Here is a 17,092-nt window from a genome sequence, read left to right on the forward strand (position 1 = left end):
TTTTTTTTTTTTTTTTTTTTTTTGTTGAAAAAATAGAAAATAAAAACATGGCATCAGAAAAGCCAATTTGGGTGAGTTTCAAAAAGAACTGAACTAAATAACTAAATAAAACTTAGATCCTAATCTCTTCTCTCTCATACTTTCTGAATTTCACGCCATTTCCTAGGAACTATCTTGTCCACCAAGCTGGTGGGTCCCATTTACTAAATCAAACTAACCTCTTATTAAATTATCCACTTTTGTTAAATATAATTTAACATGTAATAATTCAGTTACTGAAGTAAAAAAAAACATGTGATTAACAAAATTCGTTTCTTTTATAAAACAAAAATAAAGGTAAAAAATAAAAAATGTAAGGTAAAAGTTAATGGCAGCCAAATTGTAAGGATAAAAATTGCTTGGAACCCACCCTTTTGAGGTCCTAAACAAACAAAAACTCAAATAATTTGACACTATTTCCAAGGAAATATCTACTCATGTCTTCAGCTGGTGGATCCCCATCACTGAAACACACAGGACATAGCCGTTGGAGGAGCGGTGATGCCACTAAAAAACCCCCCAAAACTCTCTCTCTCTTCCCTCTCTCTCTCTACCGCCATGTTCAATGAGCCCCAAAAATATAAAACAAGCCAAGACCTTGAGAACACAAACAGTTTCAGAACCAAAAAAAAGAAAAAAACTAGCCGTTAAGGCCATCAAACAAGAGAGAGAGAGAGAGAGAGAGAAGCTGAGGAAGAGCCTCTGGTCCCTTATTGCATCCACCTGACATTTGTGTCCCTCGCTCGTTTTATTCTCAGGTATTCACGTGCCCTTCCTTTTCCCTTCCCCAAAACCCACTTCTTCTTCTCTCTACAAAACCCTTATACGCCTTCCCCTCCTTCCTCTGTTTCATTCTTCTTTCCCTATGCCCCTCTCTTTTCTTCCATTTTCATCTTCTTTCAACCTTTTCTTTCCTCTTCTTTACGTTTTCTATGGATGAAATCCGAACCCCATGTGATTCCACCTCTTGTTCGAGACACCCACTTCCGGATTTTCATGTTTTGTTTACTCAGTCCGCTGCTGATGGGTTCTGTTCTTCAGGAAACGAGCAGGAAAAATGGAAGATTCTGAGAAAAAACCCTAATGGGTTCCGTTTTGGATTGGGTTTGTTCTTTTTGTTGCTTAATTTGGTCACCATTCGACCTGTTTTGAGCCAAGATTGGGATGGTGTGGTTGTCACACAGGCTGATTTCCAATCCCTTCAGGCGTTTAAGCAGGAGCTTAATGATCCTAAAGGGTTCTTGAAAAGTTGGAACGATAGTGGATTTGGGGCTTGTTCTGGTGGTTGGGTTGGGATTAAATGTGCTAAGGGACAGGTTATTGTTATTCAGCTTCCATGGAAGGGCTTGGGAGGTAGAATCACTGATAAGATCGGCCAACTTCAGGCCCTTAGGAAGCTCAGCTTACATGACAACTTCATTGGTGGATCAATCCCTTCTTCATTAGGACTTCTTCCGAATCTTCGAGGCGTTCAGTTGTTCAACAATCGATTTTCGGGTTCCATTCCAGCGTCATTGGGGCTTTGTCCTCTGCTTCAAACTCTTCATGTCAGTAACAATTTGCTCACCGGAGCTATCCCATCTACGTTGGCTAATTCCACGAAGCTTTATTGGCTTAACTTGAGTTTTAACTCATTTTCGGGTTCGATTCCGATGAGTCTAACTCGATCGGTGTCGCTTACTTATCTTGATCTTCAACACAACAATCTCTCAGGCAGCATCCCCGACTCTTGGGGCGGCGACGCCACTGATCAAAACCGGGTGTTTCAGCTCAAGTCGATGGCTCTTGATGGCAATCTCCTCTCAGGTATCATACCAGCTTCTTTAAGCAAGTTAAGTGAGCTTCAAGTTGTTTCTCTTGGCCACAATGGATTGAATGGTGGCATTCCAGAAGAAATTAGTAGGCTTTCTCTGCTCAAAACTCTGGATGTTTCTAACAATTTCCTTAATGGAAGTATGCCTCAAAGTTTTGATAGTTTGAGAAATCTCTCTGTTCTTAACTTGAGTAGAAACAGGTTCAATGGTCAAATTCCTGCAAATTTAGGGAACATTTCAACACTTAAACAACTTGATTTATCTCAGAACAATCTAAGTGGAGAAATACCAGCTTCTCTTGCTGAATTGGAAGGTCTTCAATCCTTAAATGTCTCGTACAACAACCTTTCGGGTTCTGTTCCTTCGGCTCTCGCCGAAAAATTTAGTGCAAGTTCCTTTGTTGGGAACATCCAGCTCTGTGGGTTCAGTGGTTCGACTCCGTGCCCGTCCCCGGTTCCTTCTCTAGAATCTCCAGCTCCTCCACCGGAAAGTTCAGTGTCTCGACATCGGAAGTTAAGTACTAAAGATATAATACTCATAGTTGCAGGAGCTCTCCTTCTAGTATTGGTTATAGTATTCTTTGTACTGCTGTGCTGCTTGATTAGGAAGAGGGCTGCTTCAAAAGAAAAGGGTGGTGGTGATGCAGCAGCAGCAGCAGCAGCCGGGGCTGCAAGGACGAAGAAGGACGTCCCTCCGACTAGCAGTGAAGTTGAAGTGGGAGGAGGGGATGCCGGTGGGAAGCTCGTCCATTTCGACGGGCAAACGGTGTTCACAGCAGATGATCTATTGTGTGCAACAGCAGAAATAATGGGAAAGAGTACTTATGGGACTGTTTACAAGGCCACATTGGAGGATGGAAATCAAGTTGCAGTGAAGAGATTGAGAGAGAAGATCACTAAGAGCCAGAAAGAATTTGAAGCAGAGGTCAACATTCTTGGCAAGGTCAGGCATCCAAATCTTCTAGCTTTAAGAGCTTATTACTTGGGACCCAAAGGAGAAAAGCTTCTCGTTTTCGATTACATGCCGAACGGGAGTCTTGCAGCGTTCCTGCACGGTAAGTAACTGCAAGTTTTTCATACTTTATTTCACAGCTTAAGGTAAAATGTACATACTTGTGAGCTTGCTTGCTTAAATTCTTTGAAATATACAGCTCGTGGACCGGACACATCCATTGATTGGCCGACGAGGATGAAGATTGCTCAGGGTATGACTCGTGGCCTGTGTCACCTTCACGCGCACGAGAACAGTATTCATGGAAACCTAACATCCAGCAACATTCTACTTGATGAGTACAAAAATGCTAAGATTGCAGATTTTGGCTTGTCAAGGTTGATGACAGCAGCCGCAAGCTCAAATGTGATAGCAACAGCAGGGGCACTCGGGTATCGAGCACCAGAGCTCTCGAAGCTGAAGAAAGCAAATACGAAAACCGACATTTACAGCCTTGGAGTAATCATATTGGAACTCTTGACAGGGAAGTCCCCGGGTGAAGCCATGAACGGTGTCGATTTGCCACAATGGGTTGCATCAATAGTCAAAGAGGAGTGGACTAATGAAGTTTTCGATTTGGAGTTGATGAGGGATGCATCTAGCATTGGAGATGAATTACTAAACACTCTGAAACTCGCTTTGCATTGTGTCGATCCTTCACCGTCGGCAAGACCAGAAGTTCAACAAGTTCTGCAACAACTGGAGGAGATTAGGCCAGAAACCACTCCCAGTTCTGGGGATGATGGAGCAGGAGGAGGAGGAGGAGGAGGAGGACCCCCCCCTTCTACAAGCGAGTGAAAAGGGCTTTCCCAACAGGCAGGGTAGGATGATAGAACAGAGACTTCTGTGTGATTCTTTTAATTCTTTTAAGGGTGTCTTTGTCTTGGAAGAATTTAATGACCAGAATTCTAGTTATATTAGTTTCCATAAAGTGTGTGTTATTGAATAGCAGTTCTTCACTCTCTGTAAATTTGCTATCACATTTGAGAATAATTCTTCCACAGATCGTGTAAATTTACGAGTAGTTTCTATTGAACGTAATAAATTTGCTGAACAAAAGAGTTTACAAGACGAGAATAACGTACACTGATCCGCTTGCTAAGTCTACAAGAAACTCCTCATTAATCAAAAGGTGTGTTCGTAGTATACATCCTTGTTAAAACTACATCCAAAATTTTCAGCTGTGATCTTTCTGGTAATCTCTAGTTTCTTCTGCAAGACTCTCCCAAACATTTGCCATTTTCTCTGCATATCCCACCTGATAAAATGAACTTCGATTATGGTACTTCGAAGCAGTTATACGACGAAGTGAAAGGGTTGCCGTAGTGTAAAGGTTGTCAAAAGAATCTAACCTGATTAAGGACAAAGCCTTTCAACATCTGAGTGAAGTCTTCCTGCATCTCCCTATCGAGCCTCTCAAGCTCACTCCTATTGTTTTCCTGCGCTCAAATTAATACTCGTACTCAACACTTCAAGCAGCTCTAACATTTGAAGATTACAATCTAACATGACTCAGCTAATTACATAAATACATATGGGTGAACCTATAAGGCAACACAATTCAATTAAATGTCTCAAAGCAAACAGCCAAGCGTATGGATTTCCATGTGATCTTTAATTATCCAGCTAAGCATATACAGAAAAATGGGTTAAACAGGAGGTAATCTACCTTGATCCGATCATATTCTGTCACTGCACGAGTCTTAGCATCCTCTGTAATACGCAAAGTATCTTTCAACTCTTCAATTTTCCGCAACCTGGATCTGTCCCCACCAAATATCTTGGATGAAGCAACCTCAAGCCTCTCAATCCTCGTATGTAACGAAGATAGATCTGATGAAAGGGTCTGAACGGTCAGTAGAGCGCTTGCTCGGTCAGAAAATGCACCGTTGACAGCCAACATAACTCCAAGATAATCGTGAAGCTTATCCTGCAATGTATGATTGGATACAAATAAGGACAAGATAATTGATGAAGTGAATCTCCTTCATGGACTTCATCAACTCTAATACTAATCAGTAAGAGAAAGACTCCTTTCCAGGACAAAGCAAGAGTTTTGTGGATGGAAAGCCTTAACAGCAGCCATAATGCTATAAGATGACTTATGTTGAAGGTAAGTTTGAGGTGACTTAAAGTGTAATCACTTAATCAATCATTTTGAAGCTATATTGATAATAGTACATTTTAATCCATCTACGAGTTATCAAACTCGCCTACATGTATAGATACTAATTCAAATTGCACCATACTTCTTAGAACTCACCAAATGCTTCACTGTTTGTGAGTTTAGTTCTCGATACAATCTGCTGGCTTTAACAGCGACAGTGGCCAAATTTTTCATGTCAGCAGCTCGTACTCTTTGAGACTCGACCGTCGCTTCTTCAGTCTCAAATTTGGACAGCTTTACAAATGCTAATCCCAGTTCTCCCATTGTCTCTCCAATGTCTTGCTGAGCTTTCACCAGTGATTCAGCCTTCAAAATAATGGTAAGACATGCCACATTATAGAAAGTATAGAGAAATGAGAATCCTTCATTTCACATCCAAATTAAGGGCAATCAGCAATGTATTTCAGAATTAACAATAACTCAATCCTAAACTTTCTAGTATAAGTTCCGTTTTCGTGCTTAAATGGTGCCAGGCAAGAAAACTATGGTTTAAAAAAAGCTTCTCAAAATGCTTATACTGTTCCTAATCCTAAGGCCATAATATCTATAATTCACAAGTTTTTACAAAACAGAGATGTGTATGAAAACCTTCACGGCACCAGATTCATACCTGTTGAGAGACCTCGCCAAGTTGCTGTTCAATGTCCATTAATTGCCCTTTCTTCTCTAAGAACTTCTTATCTTCTTCCACTACCATCGGCTTTGACCCAACCCAATCGTTTGTCATTGATTGCTTCAACTCCTTAAAGATTCTCAACAAATCTCTGCCCCCTTTTGCAGGTTTTACCACCTCCTGCAAATCAACCGCCGCCCCTGGTTCCCCAAATAGCTGCCTCGGCAGCTTCACCGCTCCATCAAGCATCCTTGAAGCTACATCAGTGCTTCTAACTAATGGCAACGACCCCTTTGCCTCCAGAAACATTCTCAACTCCTCACTTTTCCTAATTACTGGATGCAATGCTAATTTCCTCAAATACTTTTCTAATGCAACCCTCCTCTGCTCCACAAACTCCTGCTTTTGCATCATTTGGCTCTCCACCACGTTCTTGTCGGGCCTCATCGGTATGAAAAACCCACGGTATGACTCCAGCAATCGATCGGACAATGCTACAACATCCTTGAACCGCCTTCGAACACCGAATTCGGACCCAGGCCCTCCGTACTCAGGTAGATTCGTTGTCGTCGTAATCAGATATGTGTAGTAACCACTTCCACCGGGGACCAACGAATTGTTTAGCTCATCCATTCTCTGCGGATCCGAAACCGAAATACTCAAGAACTCAGAGCTCAAAGCGTTGGATGTGGAAGAGAAGTCAGGGCTACCATCGCGGCCATTAGATGATGAATCAAAAGACGTGAAAATCGCCTCTGCATAAGAAGGAGGTTCAAGAAACGAATCGAAAGGCGAATCAGGGCTTTGACGGTCTGCATAAGACGTCGACGACGAAAGCAAGGGATCATAATTAATCATCACCGGCCGACTCAATTGACCGTTCCTACCATGAGATTGCCCGTCGGGAGGATCGTCAAGAACCAAACTCTCCATTTCTTCATGAGACGAGTGCAGTTCCACCTCCTCCTTATCTCCATAGCTCATCATATCGAATCGACCAAAGAGAGAACAACAAAACACAAAACAAACGAAATCGAACACAAAAAAAAAAAAAAAAAAATTGCAAAATCAACACACGAATCCTCAAATTTCTACAGTAAACACCATCGAAATCGAAGGATTAGTGTCGCAAACGGAGGTTAATCGGAAGAATTGGAAGAAAGATTAGACAAAAACTCGGGAAGGCGTGATGAAGCCGAGTATGGAGAGGAGCGAACACGGCAGCCGAGGCAGTGAGTCACCACATGGGTAAGAATAAGATTACGAACAAACTCGAGGATTCATAACTGAGTCGACTCAGTGTATGCTTTTGTCGAGTTGATGAATGTTCTAAGTTTAAATCGTGATTTTCATTTTCATTTATATATTAGAAAGTGAGTTAAAAGAAGCCAATATCATGATAACCTTCCCAGCCTTATCCGTTTTAGATTTTTTTTTTTTCCATTTAGGCTTTAAATTATTTTATAATATCCAGAATTCGAACCTTTAAAGCAAATACACCTCCTCATTTGATACCAATTTTCAGGTAAACTAGATGAAGTCGATATCTCAAACTATCGAAGTATATAGGTCGCAACTCACTCATCTAGATTATAGCAACAACCTCGTTTAGATCTCATCAAATATCGCCTCAACTTGATGATTCGGACTTCAATAGGATAGAAGTCGAGACGTCCAGCACTATAGAATAATCACAATATAAGAGTCCTGATAATTCGATTAAACGAAACTCCCACCTAAGAAATGGCCCGAGTAATTATCCATCCAAACCTAATCGTAAAACACATTCGTATAAGGGCCGTACCGCTGCTCCTGAGCTGCCTTGCACAAGACAAAGGTCTGGAGTTCCAGAAGATCATCCAGTCCCCTCAGCTGTTTGAACTTCACCTCCTCAATTCATTAATTTCTGAAGGATGACCTGTAACCATAATAAGAAAGACGCCCAGCCATCTTCAGTCAACAACAATGATGGAAGTACAGTTCGATATCTAATTTACAAATAGTTGATAGCATAGGCGTAACAGCTCAAGTCCATTGCTAGCAAATATTGTAGTCTTTGGGTTTTCCTTTTCAAGCTTTCCCTCAAGGTTTTCAAAATGCGTCTGCTAGGGAGAGGTTTCCACATCCTTATAAAGAATGTTTCGTTCTCTTCCCCTATCAATGTGGAATCTCACTATAGCAATTAAATTTCCAATTTGCCTCAACACAAGATCACTTATATGGAAACAACTTACTGGACAAGAACGATACGCCTTCAGTCCAAGATGAAGTTCAGGCGACGATATTAACAGCTTGACTGGTCGAAATTCAATTGATTGATTATTTCCACGGTTGTCAGTGAAGCAGATTAACTCACGCTGTAGAAGGTGCTCAAAAGCCTGCATAACTCCAGGGAACTTTCTGGTCAAAAAATAAATATAGAACCCAACCTAACCTAGAAGGAAGCTAAAAAAAATCCAAATGTAAACAAGTTTGTTCAGCTCCAAGATACCCGTAAGCATACGCTTCGCGAATAATAATCAGACGTCTGGAATGAATCGTGTATGCTTTTGTACTCTGTCACATTCAATAATAAAAACATGTTGAAGAAGGCTTGTAAATCTTGCAAAGTTCCAATGAAACAACGAGAAGATGAACATAAGTGCACCTTTCATTACAGAATTGAAGTTGTACGAATTCTGTTCCTTAACTTCCAACCTTTTCATGCATACCAGAATATAGAGCTCCAATATGGAACAATCTGCTACAAAAAGTCCCATAAGTACTTAACTTGCTACTGAGGAGAAAGAAATGTAATTAGTCTGATACAATAAAAGAACATTGTAACCTAAAAGCAAGAAAAAAAAAAAGAAGAAGATACTGCATATCATTGAAAAATCACAACAGAAGAAATGGAAAGTGAAGTATGGGGAAAAAACTTCAAAAGCATCATAACTCAACAAAAATGCTTAGAATTTTTTTACTGCAAATGTTAGGACATGTTCTAGTAATTGGTGTGAACACACAGAAACAACATTCAATGGATTTATTGTATTAAAAACAAACAAAATCTACATAATCTAAGTAAATTCCATGAACAGGATGAGCCTCTCACATCTGACAAATCTTTTTCAAATAGAAAAATTACTCATCATCAAGAATATATTAATGATTCCATGGACATACTTGATTACAGTTGACTGCAGAATGAGGATGAGAAAAGTTTGACATTACAGGCATTCTAACATTTTTCAATCGTCGAACCTTTTATACATTCCTGCTTTGGCTGCCTCTGAATATTTGAAAGAGCATGCTCAAAATTCTCAAGAGTCAGCATGCCAGATTTCAAGTTCATCTTTGATATGGCACAAAACCTAAATGTCATGACATTTCACTGGAAGTTTAACCTAGGATGGACATTCAAACATATGAACGTTAATCATTACTTGAGGCATCATAACAGAAGAACTTACAGATATCTCACTAATTGTTTGACAGTCGAATCAGAGTCCAAATAAGTATTAATGATCTTTTTGAATCTCTCATCAGCTAACATATTCTGCAAAATGTCAAGTACTCCAGTAGGAAACTATGTTTAAAAAGTTTGAAAAGGATCAAATATTCCACACAAAATTGTTCTGCATGCACAAGTTAACGTTAATGGCATCCATAAGATATTAGTCACCAGCTAGACTGAATTCGTACTGCAACAATAACGACTTCAAAGCAACCTCCAGTATGTTCATAGCTGATAGAGCTTTGGGGTCATGTTTTTTATGAGGTAACGGAATTCATAAACTGGATTATTAATGAATCCTGGAAAACGGCAAGCTTAATTTTTAGCAGGTGGCTAATTTTGATGTTTGATCATCAACGTTATTTTGAGATTGCTAATATTGATGAATCCTGAAGTCTACTATCATATGTCTAAAATACTCTTTCTACGTCGTTACTGCCATAAGATATACAATCACAAAAAGGATACATGAAGCTTTGCATTAAATTTAATAATGTAGTCGTGAGGAAGGTCTGAGTCGATTGGCAATGTTAAAATGTGCTCCAGCAATCTGCATTACCATATTATGAGAAAACAATTATAACAAAACTAATGATAAGTTCACAACAAATTACCTCTCCACATCTTCCTTGCAGGGAGGAAGAAATAACAGCTTTCTGTGGGAGAAACGAGATCTTACTCTTTTCTCGAGTAGCTGATCAGCATCCTGGATAAACAATTCACACTGTTAGTAATTTAATTTTATAAAAAATATACGCTCGAAACACTCTAATCATACAATAGAACCAAAACAATGAAAATGGAAAGAAGCTAACTCTCAATATATCTTTTGCCCTCACTTTTCAAAAGGGAATGGATACAATGTTGAGACAACTTACCAATCGACAACTGATGCCAATAACAACAGCTTGTGATGACACTGATTGCATGGCATCTAGCAAACTATAAAGTAACCTTTGTTTCCCCTGAAATGACCAATAGTATAAAGCACATGTCGGGTATAATTAGAGAACTTCTCCTTGACTAACAAAATTTCAACCCTATGGACTCTGGAATCCCAATAATTAACCAAAGATATCATTGAGTTTAAGTCAGACCCATATAAAAATGAACACCAAATGACGGGGTCTGAGAATTGAAAAAAGTAGATATCAGCACAGGATGGTGGAGTCTTACTTGTGCAAAAAGATCAAATTCATCCAGTACAAAAACAATTGTCTTGTGAGCCAAGCCACACTCCCTAAGCATAAAAATCCATGGCTTTAGCAAAACTTCAAGCAATTTACATAAGTGAAATCTAGCAGATAACTTACCGTAGCATAGCTATCATAAACTGGGAGTTATCGTCGAAGGATGCCTATATCATATCATGTCCATATCAATAAACCAGAATGTGTCTTGATTGCATAAATATAGATAAAATAGACAGTGTGTCTTACCATTTTTGAGAACAACAATTGATACTCCGAGCAAAGCTGCCTAGCAATCTCCTGATTGTCAACGGCAAGTCAGGTGTTCAAAGAATAAAAAAGATAAAAATAGATCATCCTTTGACTATGAACAAGAATTCAGACTTCAAGATGCAGATTTTTCTAACAAAAATTAATTTTGGATATCCAAAAATGATTTTACACTGCTCAGTTCATGCCAAACAGAGAGAGAGTTCCACCTTGAAAGCACCATTGTCGTCACAATGCAAAAGGCCACTCAACCTTATCTGCCAAAAATAAGAAGAAGCCCTTTAAAAGTACCTATCAAAGCTTTGAAACACAAGAATGTCATCCTTTTGACAATCATTTTAATACCAGCCCAACAACAGTTAGAAGTGACCAAAAAGGAGAATAACATGTTGAACATTCATAAACTAAGTAGCTCTAATGTTTCTAAACCTTTTTTTTTTTTTATTGTTTTAAACGAAGTTACCACGCCTAACCCTCATCGATAACATATTCTCTATTAATCTGCCAAATTTTTCTCCTCAAAGGGGTTCGATTTTGAAACTTTTACAGATTGTTTCTTTAAACCAAATATATGCATCAGTGATTAATATGCAGTTTGTTTGTTTCAATGCCCTGCAATAAAAAGTGTTAAAACACTTGCGAAAATTTTGAAAGGAAAATGAGTCAGAGAATCGGTCAAAGGCCTACCACGGTAATCATATCGGGATATTCTAGTAATAGATCTTGCAGAACGAGTTCCAGCACCTAAAATGCACAAAGTTCATACAAAAAAGATCATGAAAATAATTTCATGAAACCATAAGCTAAATCTAAAAAATGCCAAAGCAATTTGAATACCAATAGTTTCACTTTCACATACCGCCATTTTCCCTGAACCCCGAGGGCCGAGAAGCAGGATCGAATTATTGCACGCTTCAGCCACCGAACTGGATATTATAAACTTCAATTTGCTGAAGATACCAGACCAAAAACACTTCATTTCAATTGAACAAGAAAATTTTGTTCCCTTCAAAAGAAAATGCAAAAGGGAAAAGAATAACTCGAGAAGGAAAGAAGAACGAAAAACAATGAGTACACGTTTGTTAGGCTTACTGTTACATTCTTATGGAGGAAAATTAGTCTCGACTAGAAAACTCGAGCACTACGGTATATCTCCATTCGCGATAACCGCATGGGTGAATGAGACAGAGGCGGGAAAAAAAGACTTGTACCTGTAATTGCTATCAGAAGAATCGGATGGAGGCTTGAAGTAGAAACTAGTGTTGCAAAGTCTACTACGGAGGAGGCTGAGGGCTGTCTTTGCTTCTGGAAGATCTTCAGCTTCCATTTTCCCTTAAATTTTCTAGTTTCTGTTTGGAATCCCTGGACTTAAGAGGATTTCAAATCAAAACAGACCTCAACGGCGAGAGAACAAGGAAGGGACTGCGGCAGAAGACGGTGGTTAACGTGGCGGCGTGAGATTGCAGCAGAGAGGGAAATAGAAGGAGAGGAAAGAATAAGTGGCGGTGGTGGCGTCCTGGCGAGCGGCAGAGAAGGAGCAATAGGAGGGGTTCTGCGGCGGAGGAGAGTGGGAAGGGAATTGGGCGGGTAAAGTGGAAATAAACTTTTTCCTTCGTTTAATTAATCGCTAAAATATTAAAATGTCTCTAAAACTTAAATACTTACTTATTTCTCCGTTTTAACTTATAACATTATTTTCAAAGGGTCAACGCGACTGATTTATTTATTGAGTTATAACAAATATAACACAATCGTTGTCCCCTTCAAATGGTAAATTATAATTGAACAAATTTGAAAACAATTCATATAGGTTTCTGAATCATCATTGATCATTGCGATATTAGTGGCATGAATTCTACCAATATAATATATTGACAAGATAACAATTTCAAAAACCATAATGCGAGAGACAGTGTAGCTCAGCTTATTGTATAAAAGACGTAGGATTTTATTATAATTTGATTATTGTTGTTGGTGGACACTCAATATGATTTGTATAGAAAAACTTAAGTTGTTTCGAACGGATAGAAGTTTTCAAAATATTTTGTCGTATTCTTAGAATTATCCGTTCGACTTTATCCATCTAAATTGGTGATATATCCTCTTATATGTTCTCATATTCACTTATAAGTCCCAAGTTATTTGTTGGATGTGATAAAAAAAAATTGTTCAATAATGGTAGAGATAGATGGAGATGAAATAGGGCACAGAGAGAGACGATGAAGGCTTCTCATCTCCGCCCCGTAAACATCTCTACTTCTATATTTCTCTCTCTATGTTGCCGAATGCCTCTTTATCCCTCAATCTGAAACATAGAGATTTCTCCCACGTTGGCTAATTTAGGGAATGATCATGGCTAATTTAGAGATTTACATATTTATTGGCATGAGCTCTTTTGGGGAAGTCGAAAGCAAAGCTATGATAGCTTATGCTCAAAGTGGACAATATCATACCATTATGGAGAGTAGTGATTCCTAACATGTTATCAAAGCCATGACAATAGAATCCTCAAATATCGAATAAAGATTGTGAACCTCGAAGGTGTAGTATAAAAGTGACTAAAGTGTCAAACAGAGAATGTACTTTGTTCGAGGGCTCTAGAGAAAGGAGTTGAGTCTCGATTAAGGGGAGATTGTTCGAGAGCTCCATAAGCCGGGGAAGATTGTTGAGAGTGAGTCTCACATAGGCTAATTTAGGGAATGATCATGAGTTATAAACTACCATTGGTACGACGCCTTTTGAGAAAACTCAAAGCAAAGTCATCAGAGCTTATACTCAAAGTGAACAATATCATACCATTGTTGAGAGTTGTGATTCCTAACAGAAAATAAGGAGGTATGGTGGAGAGCGATAGTGGCAGACTCGAGACGAAAAGAGAGACAAAGAAGAGCGAGAAAAACTAATAATAAAAAAATATTTAATTTAAATAAAGAAATGTCACGCCAACCTTCCATTAACTATAGTAACAAAAAAATAATAAAATAAAAAACTAATGACAATAATCAAATAAATAATTATTTCAAAACTTTAGGCGTTAAAATATTGAATTTAAAAACTCTACCTAATAAATAGACTTTAAAGCTTTAATTTTTTTTTTCTCTTGAATTTCATTGGTTAGCTTTATAGATCTTAGGATTGGAAACCATCAAAAGCAAGATAGATTGTTCCCTCAAAGATAGTAAATTTCCTCTACCTTATTGACTTTATAAAAAGATATCGATTCCTTTTATATTAATTACCATTATATTTTGATTATTTATGACATATAATCGGTCGTTCTTAGAGATTAACTGTTTGACTGTCCTCTATCCCACATGTCGTTAAGCTAAAAAAAAAAATATATGTACAGCGGCAGCTACTAATTATTGACAATAGCATAATGACAATACAAATTCGTATGTTTTGTCTATTTTAGATTGTTGTCGTATACAGTACGCATTAAATCAATATATAAGAAGACGATATCTATGTACAAACCTATAATATCGTACTTAATCTTAACGTAATAAACACGATATCAAAAACGTAAAAATTTGTGGCTTTTTTTTTTTAACCTAACATAATTATTATTTTATTGTTTTGTATAGTTAGTCAATTTTAATAAAGCAAACAAAAGTGGGAAAAAATATATTATATTACAATTACTTTTTTTCAAGTTGTTACCTTCCCATTTTTTTATTTGGCTCCTTACAAAAAAAAAATTAATTTAATTAAAAAAAAAAACTTCTTTCTATTTAAAAATTACTTTATTAGGAAAGAAATCATAATAACACTCAATATTACAATACTTTTACAATGAAAAATATTTTTCCCACAAAGAAACAAGATTCTCTCAAATTAAAAAAAAAAAAAAAAAGTCAAAGCATGCTTCAAGTATTCTAATTCCAACTTATTATATAACAATTAAATTTTTATCAAGTTGGTATAATAAAAATTAAAATTTTAAATTTAGTCCGACCGGTGTGATTTAGTTCTTAAACTTTCAAAATTATAAATTTAATCTTTTCACTTTTAAATTTTAAAAGTTTTACCCGTTTATTAAATATTTTATATTTATTTTAATAAGTTAATTGATTATATATATATATATTTTTTAATTATCAAATGACTTTTTATATGGTTGTTAAACAATTTTAACCTGAAAGTTCAGAGTCTAAATCTGTGATCTAATTAAATTACAGCGTAAAAGTTATTTGGAATATATTAAAAAAAACAAATTATATACATTATAATTAAAATAATGTTTTGATATTCTTCCTATATTAAAAGTTTTGAACTCATATAATTAACTTTTCAATTGGCTTTCACTACCAAATTGCCATATTTAAACTTAGACAAAAGTTATATTATATAGTATGCATTAAATTTACATGTCCACATAAAAAGATTGAGAGAGAGAAACAAAAATTGGGCAAAAACTATGGATTAAGGGATTGAAAACCAGGATACCAGCTGAGGAAAATATCCAAAAAAAATTATGCGAATCCCAAAACATGACCTCAACTGCAACCAATCCTTAAATAAATCAAAGAAGGTGTTACAAGTTTGTTACAAATAAGGTCGTATATTTCTAGACAAACTCGTTATACTAAGATCCATAGAAAAACGTATGGGTTTAAGGAAAGGATCCCTCTTGTAAAATGATACTAATTTAGACATTTTTTGAGTAAATAAGAGATACATGAATGAAAGTAATTTGGAAGATATGTAATTATGGTTTATAAAACTTTAAAAAATTAATAGTTAATGTATGTGTCAATAAGGCGAGCTGTATTTTTTTTTTTTTTTTAGGATGCCGGTTCCTGAGAGATGGACTGTGAAATCTTACTTCGGTTAGAGGAAACGAAATATTTTTATAAAAAGATGATCAAATAGTCCACAAAACCTAAAAAGTGGATATCTTATCCGTTTGTCGTTCAAAATGTGTAATTGTTTGGTGTGGAATGACTACAATAATGTGTTAAAGTGTACTCACACATCTATTTATAATAATAAATGTATTAGGTTTGGCTTAGAAATTAAATTTTCTTTCATTTTCAAAGATTGTAACAATTATTGGAGTAATTGAGCGTGATGCCCTTTACGAGGAGGGGTCGTTGAAGTTTCATTTTTTTTCAATATTTGGACCATATGATTATTGGAAAAGACGAAATACAAATATAGTTGAGGATCTTAATAGATCTGAGGCCTGAATGAAGGAGGGTTATATGAATAAACTGAATACATTTTCTTTCTTTTTAAAGAATATATGAGCTTATCTAATTAAAATGAAAATTTAGTGGATAAAAATTTAAAAAGCAAAATGGATTTCAAGTAAATTAATAAAAATTGAATAATTTATTGGAACTTCAATTGGATATTTATGAGAGAGAAAGCAAATTGCTCCGTACAGATCAGCCTGAAAAGGACGCAGGGAGGTTTGGTGTTAGAAATGAGTGGAAATTTTTTATTTTTTAATTCTTACTTTTCCAGCTTTAAATTAATTATATTATTTTATTATTATTTTAAAGTTTAAATCTCAATGATTTTTCCAATTCTCGTCTTCTATTTTTTTTTTAAAATTTATACTATTTCATACTTTGATTAAATCTTCTTATTTTAAAAATATTAAATTACAAATTTAATTCATTTTTCGTATCTTACCTTTAAAAAATTATGAAAATTTTAATTTTGTATTTATAACAAATAGTTGAATTTTAAAAACAATGTCTTTAGATTTAAATTTATATTTGATAAATTTTTTACATGACTTTTTGAAAATTTTAATTTTTTATTAGATAAACAGTCAAAATATTAAATGATATGTAATTTTTAATAATAGACCATACAAAAATATTCGGTATAACAAAATTCTGGAATAAGTATGTTATCAGCTAAAATGAGCGGAAACTTATCTGTTAGTTCTCTTAAAGTCATATACAGTATATTATCTTCGACTCTCTCGCTGTACAATACCGTAATATGTTTCAAGGATTTCTCTGCTTTAACTATAGCTTAAAATGTTAAAATTGAAGAGAATAATTGATTTAGAAGTCGAGATAGAATAATAACTTTAACAATAATACACGTTAATGTGAAATTGCCGTTTTTTTATTATTTAAAGGTTAATATGGACATTTTCAAAATTTAAGAATCAAAATAAATAAATGAAATAACCAATAATAATATTAAAAATTAAAATTTATGCTGCCACATATATTTTGCTATATTTTATTTCCCTTTTCAACGGGAAAAAAATAAATCTACTCAAACAAATGGAAATATAAATTTAAATTTCCGTATTAAAAAATAGACCATTCATCACTTGAATCAAGACGCCGACATTTTTAAGATATTAATTTATTCCCAAAAAATGAAATCCAAATCTCATAAAATGAAATTTTCTATAATTAAATAATGGATGAAATTCCAAAATTATTGCTAGCTATAAGCATTTTTATACTAAAAAATATTACCTTTTGTGTATTAATATTTCTTATTTTCTTGAATTTTATTAGCTAGATTTAAATATTT

At 35.8% G+C, this 17,092-nt stretch overlaps 3 protein-coding genes across 4 annotated transcripts; 1 reads left to right on the forward strand and 2 right to left on the reverse strand.

The window, feature by feature from the left end:
• Positions 1 to 735: 735 nt before the first annotated feature.
• On the forward strand, positions 736 to 3,848 carry LOC111458172 (probable leucine-rich repeat receptor-like protein kinase IMK3). Its single transcript, XM_023100675.1, has 2 exons — positions 736 to 2,907; positions 3,004 to 3,848. Exons 1-2 carry the CDS (start codon positions 972 to 974, stop codon positions 3,639 to 3,641), a joined length of 2,574 nt encoding a protein of 857 aa, XP_022956443.1. The 5' UTR covers positions 736 to 971; the 3' UTR covers positions 3,642 to 3,848.
• Positions 3,849 to 3,851: 3 nt separating this feature from the next.
• On the reverse strand, positions 3,852 to 6,963 carry LOC111458173 (sorting nexin 2B-like). Its single transcript, XM_023100676.1, has 5 exons — positions 5,621 to 6,963; positions 5,107 to 5,316; positions 4,513 to 4,773; positions 4,196 to 4,282; positions 3,852 to 4,101 (listed from the first exon to the last, which is right to left on the reverse strand). The coding sequence occupies exons 1-5, from the start codon at positions 6,608 to 6,610 to the stop codon at positions 4,021 to 4,023; spliced, it is 1,629 nt and encodes a 542-aa protein (XP_022956444.1). The 5' UTR covers positions 6,611 to 6,963; the 3' UTR covers positions 3,852 to 4,020.
• Positions 6,964 to 7,213: 250 nt separating this feature from the next.
• On the reverse strand, positions 7,214 to 12,190 carry LOC111458176 (origin of replication complex subunit 4). Of its 2 annotated transcripts, none has more exons than XM_023100678.1 (16): positions 11,791 to 12,190; positions 11,439 to 11,529; positions 11,267 to 11,323; positions 10,789 to 10,836; positions 10,559 to 10,609; positions 10,433 to 10,476; positions 10,296 to 10,359; positions 9,998 to 10,084; positions 9,734 to 9,825; positions 9,588 to 9,669; positions 9,076 to 9,161; positions 8,867 to 8,976; positions 8,271 to 8,363; positions 8,115 to 8,179; positions 7,858 to 8,001; positions 7,214 to 7,541 (listed from the first exon to the last, which is right to left on the reverse strand). In XM_023100678.1, the coding sequence occupies exons 1-16, from the start codon at positions 11,904 to 11,906 to the stop codon at positions 7,515 to 7,517; spliced, it is 1,257 nt and encodes a 418-aa protein (XP_022956446.1). In that variant the 5' UTR covers positions 11,907 to 12,190; the 3' UTR covers positions 7,214 to 7,514. The 2 variants fall into 2 exon arrangements, with proteins under 2 accessions (XP_022956446.1, XP_022956447.1); XM_023100679.1 differs by having other exon boundaries at positions 11,439 to 11,585; positions 11,791 to 11,888.
• Positions 12,191 to 17,092: the final 4,902 nt, after the last annotated feature.

Source organism: Cucurbita moschata, unplaced genomic scaffold (assembly GCF_002738365.1).
Source record: "Cucurbita moschata cultivar Rifu unplaced genomic scaffold, Cmos_1.0 Cmo_Scf00021, whole genome shotgun sequence".
NCBI classification, from domain to species: domain Eukaryota; kingdom Viridiplantae; phylum Streptophyta; class Magnoliopsida; order Cucurbitales; family Cucurbitaceae; genus Cucurbita; species Cucurbita moschata.